This window comes from Bubalus bubalis, chromosome 4 (genome assembly GCF_019923935.1).
Source record: "Bubalus bubalis isolate 160015118507 breed Murrah chromosome 4, NDDB_SH_1, whole genome shotgun sequence".
Taxonomy (NCBI): domain Eukaryota; kingdom Metazoa; phylum Chordata; class Mammalia; order Artiodactyla; family Bovidae; genus Bubalus; species Bubalus bubalis.
In genome coordinates, this window is record NC_059160.1 from 54,091,643 (window position 1) to 54,105,211 (window position 13,569).

General features: G+C 36.2%; 2 protein-coding genes across 4 annotated transcripts in view; one reads left to right on the forward strand and one right to left on the reverse strand.

The window, feature by feature from the left end:
- Positions 1-957: 957 nt before the first annotated feature.
- PMCH (pro-melanin concentrating hormone) lies at positions 958-2,189 on the forward strand. The gene is made up of 3 exons (XM_025282497.3): positions 958-1,206; positions 1,558-1,756; positions 2,038-2,189. Exons 1-3 carry the CDS (start codon positions 958-960, stop codon positions 2,085-2,087), a joined length of 498 nt encoding a protein of 165 aa, XP_025138282.3. The 3' UTR covers positions 2,088-2,189.
- LOC102391658 (PARP1 binding protein) overlaps positions 1,208-13,569 on the reverse strand; it is a 67,865-nt gene continuing 55,503 nt past the window's right edge. For 2 of the 3 annotated variants that reach the window (XM_006058806.4, XM_006058805.4), the window contains 2 exons: positions 3,250-3,385; positions 1,208-2,789 (listed from right to left, as the gene is read on the reverse strand). In XM_006058806.4, the coding sequence (XP_006058868.1) occupies positions 2,449-2,789; positions 3,250-3,385 (477 nt within the window). In that variant the 3' untranslated portion in view covers positions 1,208-2,448. The remainder of the gene's footprint in view (positions 2,790-3,249; positions 3,386-13,569) is intronic. The other variant, XM_044941429.2, reaches the window with a different exon arrangement.

Sequence of the window (13,569 nt, forward strand, 5' to 3'; positions counted from 1 at the left end):
GGATGAGATGGCTGGATGGCATCACTGACTCGATGGACGTGAGTCTGAGTGAACTCCGGGAGTTGGTGATGGACAGGGAGGCCTGGCATGCTGCAATTCATGGGGTCGCAAAGAGTCGGACACGACTGAGCGACTAAACTGAACTGAATCTTCTGTAAATACAAAGATAGAAACACATCTGACAGGCATATGTACTTTAAACACCAAAGACTACTCCAAGCATTTATGGAAAAAAAAATCTTTTTGAAGATTATTTCAATTTAATCAGGATTGAAAGTATTTAAACTTTGACCCTTATAATCCTGAGTGAAGGGCTTTCTAGGTGTCAATAGGGGTAATGAACCCACCTGCCAATGCAAGAGTCACAGGTTCTATTCGTGGGTTGGGATGATCCCTTGGAGTAGGAAATGGCAACCCTCTCCAGTATCCTTGTCTGGAAAATTCCAGGACAGAGAAGGCTGGTGGGCTACAGTCCATGGGGTCGCAAAGAGTTGGGCATGATTGAGCATGAGCACATACCCACACATCCTGAGTAAAAGAAGTAACTTCAGTTTTAATATTGTACTTAATTGAAAATATACAGAAGGAAACAATATAAATAAACAAGAAAAGAATATGGAGAGTCTGATGTCCTGTGGTCTTCCTTAATAAGAACTCACTTTCAAGAGACTATAATCTCCTCAACACAAAGCTTTCTACCAAGGATCTTAATAAGATTCTGAGAAAATTCACACTTAAACAATATGCCACTAAAACCAAAACAAGGTATTACCAGCTCTACAAAAGGTTGGTTTCTATCTGATGAGTCATTTCTAAACTGATGAAAGTTTTTCAAGTGTTTTCTATTCAAGCTGGAAAATATATAAAGGCAAGAATCATTTAGAAAGCAGGATGACTGAGACATTTCACTTCATTTTATACATCCTTGTTTGACTCTATGCAAACATCAAACTAAGGATGGCAAAAATGAGTTTCTCTTCCTACGTATTAATACTAACTTTTTCTTTGCTTTCTCAAGGCATTTCACATTCAGCATCCAAATCGATAAGCAATTTAGAAGATGACATGGTATTTAAAACGTTGAGGCTGGGGAAAGCCTTTCAGAAGGAAGATACTGCAGAAAAATCAATTGTTGTTCCTTCCCTGGAGCAATATAAAAATGATGATAGCAGTTTCATGAATGATGAAGAAAACAAAAATTCAAAGGTAAGTGGTAATGCGACTTGCCCTTTATTTCAATGGAAATTTGAATGATCTTTATGAATCCTTTGAAAGTAAAGTTGATACTTTTATAAGCAGAAGCATGTGAAAAAAAGTTACAGTATGCATTAGAACAATTAAACAAATTTCATACATACCAGGTTGTTCTTCCATTCTGGGAAATATCTCTTATTCAAAAAGTTTTTATTCCCTGAAAATCTTGTATCTAAAGTATTTCTTAAAGGGTAAAAACAGTGCAGGGCATATTTAAATTGATCAATAAGAATATTACACAATTGTATTATAGTTCCATTCCCAATAGAACAGTTAAAACACAAATCAACCTTTTCTTTACAGAATGCAGGTTCCAAACATAATTTCTTAAATCATGGCCTGCCACTGAATCTGGCTATAAAACCTTATCTTGCACTAAAAGGATCTGTAGCTTTTCCAGCTGAGAATGAAGTTCAAAATACTGAATCAACACAAGAAAAAAGAGAAATTGGGGATGAAGAAAACTCAGCTAAATTTCCTATAGGAAGGAGAGATTTTGACAGTGAGTAGTTTTTTTAAAATTGAATTCCTATACCTTAATATCATAAAATAGAACTTTGAATTTAACGGAATTTGGGTCCAATCATAACAAAATCAAACAAGACCATGGTTCAACTTGTACTTGATATTAAGTGACTCTTGCAAAAGATGTGAAATTAAAAAGTATTTAATTAGTTATTACAATTGTAATTTACTCAGATTTAGCTATACTAGATCCATTCTTTTATTTCTAATCAACTTTGTGCGATACTAGTCCTCTAAACAATTTTTTTTTTCCTTCAGTGCTTAGGTGTATGCTGGGAAGAGTCTATCGACCTTGTTGGCAAGTCTGATGCCTGTTGGTCCACATCATCATTTAAAAAGAAAGCAAAATCATTTAATTGCCTCTCGGGAAAAAAACCCTTAATGTTACTATGACTTGTATTATTTTAAATGTCTGTTTTAAAAGAAAGTGGTATTGTTATGCCTAAATGATTGCTTTACTTGTGCATTAAACTTTATGAATTTTCTGCATAATTATGACTTACTGGTACTTTTTTAAAACAATGCTTAACATGCTAACCATACGTACACTGCAGACCAAAATAACAAAGCACTATAACTTACACCTTCATTGCTTAAAAATTAAGTAGAAGAATTTGGTAAATGGTTTTATATATATATACACAAACCTAAAGAACATAAAAGATAATTTCATAATCTAAAAAACTGAGTCAACTTCGTCTGGCCGGTAATCAATTTGTCCTTGGTGGTACATCTATTGTTTTTTGCAACTCTGAGTAGTTTGCCATCCAATTTATTCTGCAAATCTTTTGATGTCTTACGTATCTTAACAATTTTGTGTTGAAGTGGTTCATTTCCATTATCACAGAGAATATTTTCATCATCCAAATCCACCTGTTTCCTTTTTGAGCTTGTATTTCCTGTCAGACTACTTGATTTTCTTGCTACTATTTCTTTTTCACTTCTGCCCAGATGAACATTTCCAGAACTTGTTCCAATTGTTGGTCTTCCAACAGAAGAATTTACACCTTCTGTTATGCAAGATGAAAAGAGGAAAGAAATTACATAATACTTAAAATTATTACACATGAGATTTTATAAACTTTTAAAGTAAAGAATATTTTAAAATTTATGATTTACAATCAAATATAAATTACATTACTAACAGATACAGCAATATTACCATCACATTTCTTTTCATTTTACCGTATCACTTTTCATCCCTACAAACAATAAATTTGCTTTGTCTGAATGCACAACACAATCCTTAAATGCTACTACAAGTTATTTCTTAAATACATTTAACTAAATCAAACTAAGTCCTAATTCTATACACCAATTTGTACTTAGATATGACTTTTAAAATAAACTCAAGTCTTTAAAAATATAAACTTTTACATTACAAAAAAAAAAAATCTAGTTTTACTTAAGTTAAAACCATCAGTACACTAGAATTAAATTGTTATTAAATTGTTCAATTAGGTCAATTACCAGAAAGGTCATTTTCCATGTGAAGAACACACAAAGGCTTTGATGCTGAATTAACATTATTCCATTTATCCTTGCTTATCATGCAGTCATCTTTATAAGTACAGGCAAACTGAGATCTAATTGAGGTTTGCTTCGTCTGGTAACAAGAAAGAAGAAGAAAATATGCAATTTGCCCTTTATTTTTACTTACTTTTTCATATATATAGAAATATACTCTGTAGTAATTGAGGTACCATAAAAATTTCCCTTAAAAATTTCATTATCTATTGGGAACTTTTAATCCTTAATATTCCATAGTTTGCAAACTCATTCACTGCTACAATTAGCTTTTTTTTTTTTTTTTTCAGTAATATCAGTTTTGTGTATGTTTTTGATAATTTTTGTAAAAGCTTACCAAATCAATTATAAACTCTACAAAGGCCTTTGTTACACATTCCTATGTCCGAGTTGCCTTAGAAAGTGGATTTTATTATAAGTTTAATAATGACATACATGATATACATAATCCTAGAAAAATAGAAGCTTTTAATCTTAACAAATTACAGAGTAAACTCTTTTAGGGAAAAAAAAGAAATTAGAGAAACTAAGGAAGGGAGAGACACTAGGATGAAATAGAGAAATAGGAAAAGGTAAAAGAAGCAAAAATAGGCAACTAACAAAGAAACAAGATAAAACAGTGCTGAATGAAAGGCTTTATTTCTTAATTAAAAACTTGAATATTTAGAAAATTAAGAAATAAGATGGGCTTCTCTGGTGGCTCAGTAGTAAAGAATCTGCCTGCAATGCAGGAGACGTGGAATCGATCCCTGGGTTGGGAAGATCCCACGGAGAAGGAAATGGCTGCCCAATCCAGTATTCTTTCCTGGGAAACGCCATGGACAAAGAAACCTGCAGGCTACAGTCCACAGGATTGCAAAAGAGTCAGACAGGACTTAGTGACTAAACAACAACAAACAAAAAGATCTGACCAAGTGATTTAATAGCTGAGTATTCAAAATATACTCCTGTAATTATCTTAAAACATGAGAAATAGGAGAAAATTAGAAGGCTAAATTTAATTCTTAAGCACTGAAAAGGATGTCAAGAAAATACTTTTGGAAATGCATTCTGTAAACATAAAACCAGTGGCTGTTTTAAGAAGAGGAATTAATTTCAAAACAAAGTAATCTACACAGATAATGCAAATTTCAACAATTGCAGCTGCTGTATAATGCCATTTAGTTATTATAATAGTGAGATTTCTCCAAATAATTAGAAATCATCTCAAATCCTTTTCAGAAATAGACAAGTTTAAATTTCAAATACATGATTAAATAAAGAGGACTTCAACAATTCAATAATTAATACTTCAAAGTATAACTACATCATGCTGAACAAAGCTCACAGAGCATATATTGATACATTTCACGAAGTCTAAAACAGCAAGATTTTATATTATATATTCAGTAATTATATATTGTGTTTTATATTCAGAGAGATAACTGCATTAACCCCCTCTGATGTTTGCAGAGATAATGGCAGTGAAACCCACTGACTATAATTTAGAAGAAATTAGAATAGTCCCCAGTCCAGCTGCTTCATAAAAGCAAGTTTTCTCAGGATGACAAATTTTATATCTTTTTGAGTAATGGTATTTATGAGAGCCTCTAGCTCCCAGAACACTAAAAATTATGTTTAATTTGCTTGAAGATTCAGACAATTAGAATTTATCTTCCATTTAAGCACAAAAATACACAAAATTGAAAAAATGTGAAAATGTAAAAGATCAAAACTATTTTTTTAAAAAGTGAAATACAGTAGGCTTTGACAATGGATGGAGCTATAGCGCAAGATCTTCATGAATCCACAAGAATGCAACTACTCTTAGATAGGTTCTACCATGAGATGCCCTAAAATACAATTGAAGGCTTTAACTAGGGATTTAACTTTAATCCCTTTCTGGATTGTATTAATTTCATAAGTAGAGAGTTAAAACAATTAATAAAACTATTAAAATAAATAGTTAATAAAATAAAATTTATATTACATATCATTACTAGAGCAAATTATCCAAAAACTTTTACTTCCATCTACAAAATCAATACTGTTAATATATTTTTATACAATGTTTCTTTCATTTCACCAAGGTAACTGCCTATATAGAAAATTATAAATTTACCGCTTGCAAAGAGTTATAAAGAGTATGGTAAGACCATGAAAGCAAACAGATGCTAAGTGACTGGCAAGGAGCACTCCCATAGTATCCAAATAGTGATGGCACCTACAGGTGGCTTGAGGGACTTCAACCTCCCACCAAAAAACCTTCATCAGTACCACTTATGTGTGCGTGCTTAGTCACTCAGAAGTGTCCGATTCTTTGCGACCCCATGGACTGTAGCCCTCCAGGGTCCTCTGTTTATGAGATTCTCCAGGCAAGAATGCTGGAGTGGGTAGCCATTCCCTTCTCCAGGAGATCTTCCTGACCCAGAGATCAAATCCAGGTATCCTGCAGGCAAACCCATGATCTGTAGGCAGATTCTTTACCATCTGACCAGGGAAGCCCTAGTATCACTCATAAAACACTCTACATAAAAAGACAATAATTATATTATTGAACACAGACAACTGACATTGTCTCAATCTTATACTTCATATGAATAAAAATTTCTTTGGAAAGTTATTTTTACTAATTTTAAACTTACATCTGAGTAAAAACCTCTCTTTGCTATATAAATACAGTTGTAAAATAAGTTCAATAGCCCTCTTGACAACTAGATTTCTTCTCTTCAGGCCTCCAATAGAAATTCTCTAGTCCTTAGCCAGAGTAGGCCAGTTTCAGAAAACTAGAGTTATAAGGCAATGGATTCTTAAAACACTGATAACAAGTTGATATGAGAAAGGAAATTAGTTAGCCACTATATTTACCACGAAAAACATTATTTATAAACATAACAAAATACAAGAGAGAACCATAATGGTGCTATGGTAATATTGCAATATTTATATCCAAAACTGAGAGTAGTTATATTGAGGATATTTTTTTTTTTTTTTTGGTAAGAGATTCTATGTGAGTTTTTTCTCTGCCCTGTACAAATATCTTTTTAAATTAATTATCACTTATTAAGTTCCAACTATGTAACAGGCACACAGAATACTAGACTACTAGGATGGCTTCTATAATCACAAAGACACTCTACTTATAAAATTTGCTGTTGACACACAGCTGGAAGAAATAATAAATTGGATAATAGAATCAAGACTGAAAAGATCTCAGGCTAGAACAATAAGTAGAAAATAACAAAATGAAAATGAATGAGGATAAACAAAGTCCTATATTTAAGTTCAAAATACCAATTACAGATGTACAGGATGAGAATCTGACTTAAAAACATATGAAAAAGACCCACAGATTTTAATTGATCATGAACTTGACTGAAGCCAACACTGTGATATTGAACTAAGAAATGCACATAAAAAGACAAGATGATATGATGCAAAAGGCATCAGATTTGCCGTCAAAAGACCTGGCTTCTTATACTGGCCCTATCACTTACTAACTAGATGATCTTGGGTAAACCTCAAAATCTCTCACTTATCCACACATAAATGGGAATATTTGCCTCACAGAGTTGTTGAGATTAAGTGAAGTGAAAAATATGAAAGAGTTATATATAACTCTAAAGATATATGTAGATACTATATAGTTACTAATGTAGCAACATATAAAGAGAGTATTCCTATAGAATAGGAAATCTGTTGAATTAGGTTTCTCAGGACCCAGTCAACTCTAAAATGATTCTAGGAATGTAGTTCAAAAAATGAATTTACAGTCAGCTTCTTCATTTTAGTTATTAATACAATACAAGCTACACTGACTTGTATTTATAACTTAAAAGAGATTGCTTTTCTTTTGTTCATAAAAGTTGAATTTTTCTGCACCGGATTAGTGGCTACATAGAACTGAGATTACTTCCTGTTGCAAATTTTCCAGATCTCTCTGTGTATTTGATTTGGAATCACAAATAAGCAAAACAATTCCCTTCTGAAAGTGCTTTTGAAGTACTAAACAACTAAGAATAATGTTCAGATTCATACATGGCTGTTAAAATCATTTTATGTTCAAGTCACATGAGAGAAAAGGATTCAAAGTTTTCCTTTGTAGAGTGATTTCCCCTCTTTGGAAAGATTTCTATCCACAGTAAAATTGCAATGAACTTCAAACCTGCCAAGAATTGGAAAAGTCCTTTTGCCACAACTTTTTTTAAAACTGAAATTATTAGTAGGTTCCCAGTTTAAGGAAAATAGTACTTCACAAAGGAAAGCCTGACTCCAGTTAAATTAAGACAAATGAGTCAAAATATTGAAAAGTCATAGAAACTTCCAGTTAGCTGTATTAATAAGAGAATGAAATTTCTAAGCCCCCATTATACAGATATATTTTATTAACAAGTTTGGAAATTACTCAACATACCTATTTGACATATAACTACTCAAAATTTATCTTTTCACTCTTACAATACCACATTTTCAAAAGAAAAGAGATCTGCTATGATTTTTTTTTTATAATTTTCTTTATTTATTTTTGATTGTTCTGGGTCTTTGTTGCTGCAGGCTTGTCTCTAGTTGTGGTGAGTGGGGCTACTCTCTAGTAGCAATGAGAGGGCTTCTCATGGCAGTGGCTTCTCTTGGTGAGGAGGACAGGCTATATAGGGCTCCTGGGCTCTAGTGCACAGGCTTAATAGTTGTAGCACATGGACTTAGTTGCTCCATGGCATGTGGGATTCTCCCAGGTAAGGGATCACACCTGTGTCTCCTGCATTGGCAAGCAGATGCTTTACCACTGAGCTACCAGGAAAGCCTGCGATTTGCTATCCTTAGTGAAATATGAACTTGTGAGTATATCAAATGATCCATTTCTTCATCAATAAAATTCCATTTAACTTTGCTAAATAATGGAAAGATGATATTATGACCTAGGTAATAGCATGATATTTTTATGACTCCTTATTATAATTGCTATGCCTTCATTTACTCTTTAGAAACAGCACAAACTTTGAAGCTGTTATTGTTCAGTCACCAAGTCCTATCCGACTCTTTGCAACCCCATGGACTGCAGCACGCCAGGCTTCCCTGTCCCTCACCATCTCCAGGAGTTTGCCCAAGTTCACGTCTATTGAACTGGTGATGCCATCCAACCATCTCATCCTCTATTGCTCTCTTCTCCTTCTGCCTTCAATCTTTCCCAGCATCAGGGTCTTTTCCAATGAGTCGGCTCTTGGCATCAGGTGGCCAAAGTATTGGAGCTTCAGCGTCAGTCCTTCCAGTGAATATTCAAGGTTGATTTCCTTTAAGATTGACTGGTTTGATTTCCTTGCTGTCCAAAGGACTCTCAAGTCTTTTCCAGCACCACAGTTCAAAAGCATTAATTCTTCAGCACTCTGCCTTCTTTATGGTCCAATTCTCACATCCATACATGACTACTAGAAGTTTTACATCTAAATACAATCCTTACTCTGATACTTACTAGGTATATGGACTGGAAAATAATGCCTTTTAGACTTCAGCAAGGATTAATTGGAATGAGGTATATAAAATGTCTAGTATAACACTTAGAAGGTACGCAATAAATCCCACCCTCATTCCTTCAGTCAAAATGTGTTCAAATTTTAGTTCAAATATAAACATCCCATATCCATTCTAATGAAAAATACTGTTCAGCCACCTTCTTAAAGAGACTTGTACTGATCATTCTATTTATTTATTTATTTTTACATAAACGTTTTATTTTTATTTATTTTTTTTAATTTTATTTTATTTTTAAACTTTACATAATTGTATTAGTTTTGCATCATTCTCTTTAGAACCAAAACACACACAAAGGAACATACTCTCCTTATAACCCTTCCCAGCTTTATTTCCCTCCATAGCACTGATAACCATCTAATACATTGATACAATATAATTATCTTATTTATTTTCTGCCTCTCCCAACTAAAAGGTAAGCTCCATGAACAAAACTTAGTTTGCCAACCGATGGTGTGCTCCGGTCCTCTTATGGTGCTCTTCATCACACAGGGTGAGGAGTTAAGAGACTATGATCTCTCTTTATAGATCCTGTTCCAAGTATCTAAGGGCCCCAGAATTCCTTGCTCAAACTGCCAAGGGGCTGGGCCAGAATTGGCCTCTTCCTCTGGGAAGGGCTTACTGCTTATGACAAGGGTGTTGGGGAATGGGATGTGTATGTTTCTGGGTGGAGGGTCTCTAAGAGCAGGGAACAGAACCAGAATTAAAGGAATTGTAGGGGCAGACCAGAACCCACTCCAGTGCTCTTGCCTGGAGAATCCCAGGGATGGGGGAGCCTGGTGGGCTGCCATCTATGGGGTCACACAGAGTCGGACACGACTGAAGCGACTTAGCAGCAGCAGCAGCAACAGGGGCAGACCAGAGGTTTCCATTTATATTCTTGTACCCCAGTCCCATAAAGAGCAGGGCAGGGAGTGTCTGTTTTGTTTGCGGATGTATTTCCAATTCTTAGGACAGAGCCTGGTACTCAGTAGGCATTTAATACATGTTTGTTGAGTGAATTAAGTAAAATTATAACAGACACTAACAGGTGTATGCATCCGCTGCATCATGGAAAAAAGCAAGAGAGTTCCAGAAAAACATCTATTTCTGCTTTATTGACTAGGCCAAAGCCTTTGACTGTGTGGATCACAATAAACTGTGGAAAATTCTGAAAGAGATGGGAATACCAGTCCACCTGACCTGCCTCTTGAGAAATCTGTATGCAGGTCAGGAAGCAACAGTTAGAACTGGACATGGAACAACAGACTGGTTCCAGATAGGAAAAGGAGTATGTCAAGGATGTATATTGTCACCCTGCTTATTTAACTTATATGCAGAGTACATCATGAGAAACGCTGGACTGGAAGAAACACAAGCTGGAATCAAGATTGCTGGGAGAAATATCAATAACCTCAGATATGCAGATGACACCCACCCTTATGGCAGAAAGTGAAGAGGAACTAAAAAGTCTCTTGATGAAAGTGAAAGTAGAGAGTGAAAAAGTTGGCTTAAAGCTCAACATTCAGAAAACGAAGATCATGGCATCTGGTCCCATCACTTCATGAGAAATAGATGGGGAAACAGTGGAAACAGTGTCAGACTTTATTTCGGGGGGCTCCAAAATCACTGCAGATGGTGACTGCAGCCACGAAATTAAAAGACGCTTACTCCTTGGAAGGAAAGTTATGGCCAACTTAGATAGCATATTCAAAAGCAGAGACATTACTTTGCCAACAAAGGTTCGTCTAGTCAAGGCTATGGTTTTTCCAGTGGTCATGTATGGATGTGAGGGTTGGACTGTGAAGAAGGCTGAGCGCAGAAGAATTGATGCTTTTGAACTGTGGTGTTGGAGAAGACTCTTGAGAGTCCCATGGACTGCAAGGAGATCCAACCAGTCCATTCTAACAGAGATCAGTCCTGGGTGTTCTTTGGAACGAATGATGCTCAAGCTGAAACTCCAGTACTTTGGCCACCTCATGCGAAGAGTTGACTCATTGGAAAAGACTCTGATGCTGGGAGGGATTGGGGGCAGGAGGAGAAGGGGACGACAGAGGATGAGATGGCTGGATGGCATCACTGACTCGATGGACGTGAGTCCGGGTGAACTCTGGGAGTTGGTGATGGACAGGGAGGCCTGGCGTGCTGCGATTCATGGGGTCGCAAAGAGTCGCACACGACTGAGCGACTGAACTGAACTGAACAGGTGTATGTGAGCAGAAGGTATGAGGTAATAGAAACCAAGAGGAAGCAAAAGCTTGGAGGTAGAAAAAAAGATGTACAGAGAGTAAAGAAACCACAGGGTACAGAAATGAGAGAAGTAGACTGGTAAAGAACAGCTAAATTACCCTAAGGACAAAAGCTCTGAAATAGAAAAACAGGTACAGAGTAAACTCTACTCTGTTCAGTATAGTAAGAAAACCATTTGGTACAGAAACAAGAGAGAGATATACATGCACAAAAGAGCTATATCACATTCAAGTGGAGAGAACCATGCAGCTAAAGTCCTTAAGCCCCATTGTATCCACCATTCCTTTCAAGTTCTTAAATATTCCGCCTTTCTTAGGTTCTCATGTACATATCCTTACAATAAGCCCTACAAAAAAAAACTGTTCCTTAAAACCACAAAAGCCACACCTTTCTTAATCTTCCCCACATTATTTATTCACTCTTTTTGTACACTACCGAATACACAACTTCTTTATACTAGTAAAGAAATCTAATAATTTCATTGGGTTGTTTGCTCAGCCTGAAATGCTCTCTTCCATCCTCTCTTCCTATTTAAATCCTATTTATTCTAGTCTCTCGTGGTCAGACACCATTTCTTAGTCTTATAAAGGGTTTCTAGTTATTGCATTTGCGTGTATCTTTAATCTACTAGAACTGCAACTATTTAATACGCTGGAGCTAATTAATTAAAATTCAGTTCAGTCGCTCAGTTGTGCCCGATTCTTTGTGACCCCAAGAATTGCAGCACGCCAGGCCTCCCTACCATCACCAGCTCCAGGAGTTCACTCAAACTCATGTCCATCTACTCGATGATGCCATCCAGCCATCTCATCCTCTGTCGTCCCCTTCTCCTCCTGCCCCCAATCCCTCCCAGCATCAGAGTCTTTTCCAATGAGTCAACTCTTCGTATGAGGTGGCCAAAGTACTGGAGTTTCAGCTTGAGCATCATTCCTTCCAAAGAAATTCCAGGGCTGATCTCCTTCAGAATGGACTGGTTGGATCTCCTTGCAGTCCAAGGGACTCTTCAAGAGTCTTCTCCAACACCACAGTTCAAGAGCATCAATTCTTCAGCGCTCAGCTTTCTTTACAGTCCAACTCTCATATCCATATATGACCACTGGAAAAACCATAGCCTTGACTAGACGGACCTTCGTTGGCAAAGTAATGTCTCTGCTTTGAATATGCTATCTAGGTTGGTCATAACTTTCCTTCCAAGGAGTAAGTGTCTTTTAATTTCATGGCTGCAATCACCATCTGCAGTGACTTTGGAGCCCCAAAAAATAAAGTCTGACATTGTCTCCACTCTTTCCCCATCTATTTCCCATGAAGTGATGGGACCAGATGCCATGATCTTCATTTTCTGAATGTTGAGCTTTAAGCCAACTTTTTCACTCTCCTCTTTCACTTTCATCAAGAGGCTTTTTAGTTCCTCTTCACTTTCTGCCATAAGGGTGGTGCCATCTGCATATCTGAGGTTATTTGATATTTCTCCCGGCAATCTTGATTCCAGCTTGTGTTTCTTCCAGTCCAGCGTTTCTCATGATGTACTCTGCATAGAAGTTAAATAAGCAGGGTGACAATATACATCCTTGACATACTCCTTTTCCTATCTGGAACCAGTCTGTTGTTCCATGTCCAGTTCTAACTGTTGCTTCCTGACCTGCATATAGGTTTCTCAAATGGCAGGTCAGATAGTCTGGTATTCCCATCTCTTTCAGAATTTTCCACAGTTTATTGAGATCCACACAGTCAAAGGCTTTGACATAGTCAATAAAGCAGAAACAGATGTTTTTCTGGAACTCTGTTGCTTTTTTGATGATCCAGAGAATGTTGGCAATTTGATCTCTGGTTCCTCTGTCTTTTCTAAAACCAGCTTGAACATCTGGAAGTTCATGGTTCACATATTGCTGAAGCCTGGCTTGGAGAATTTTGAGAATTACTTTACTAGCATGTGAGATGAGTGTAATTGTGCAGTAGTTTGAGCATTCTTTGGTATTGCCTTTCCAGTCCTGTGGCCACTGCTGAATTTTCCAAATTTGCTGGCATATTGAGTGCAGCACTTTCACATCACCATCTTCTAGGATTTAAAATATCTCAACTGGAATTCCATCACTTCCACTAGCTTTGTTCATAGTGATGCTTTCTAAGGCCCACTTGACTTCACATTCCAGGATGCCTGGCTCTAGGTCAGTGATCACACCATCATGATTATCTTGGTTGTGAAGATCTTTTTTGTACAGCTATTCTGTGTATTCTTGCCACCTCTTCTTAATTATACAATATTAAAAATGGAGTTCCTCAGTAGCAGTAGCACATTTCAAGTGTTCACGAGACACGTGGCTAACACCTACAATACTGGACAGCAAAAACTACAGAACATTCCCACAGAGAGTTCTGTTGAACACTACTATGTAACAAAGCTTTACAATCTATTTCCCATGGTACATACATGAAAGGCAGATGGATTTTCAAAAGACTCAGGGACATTTTTTAGTTTTCTGGGTCCATAATATTGGAACCAAGATGTAGCTTTACATTATTAAAGGATGC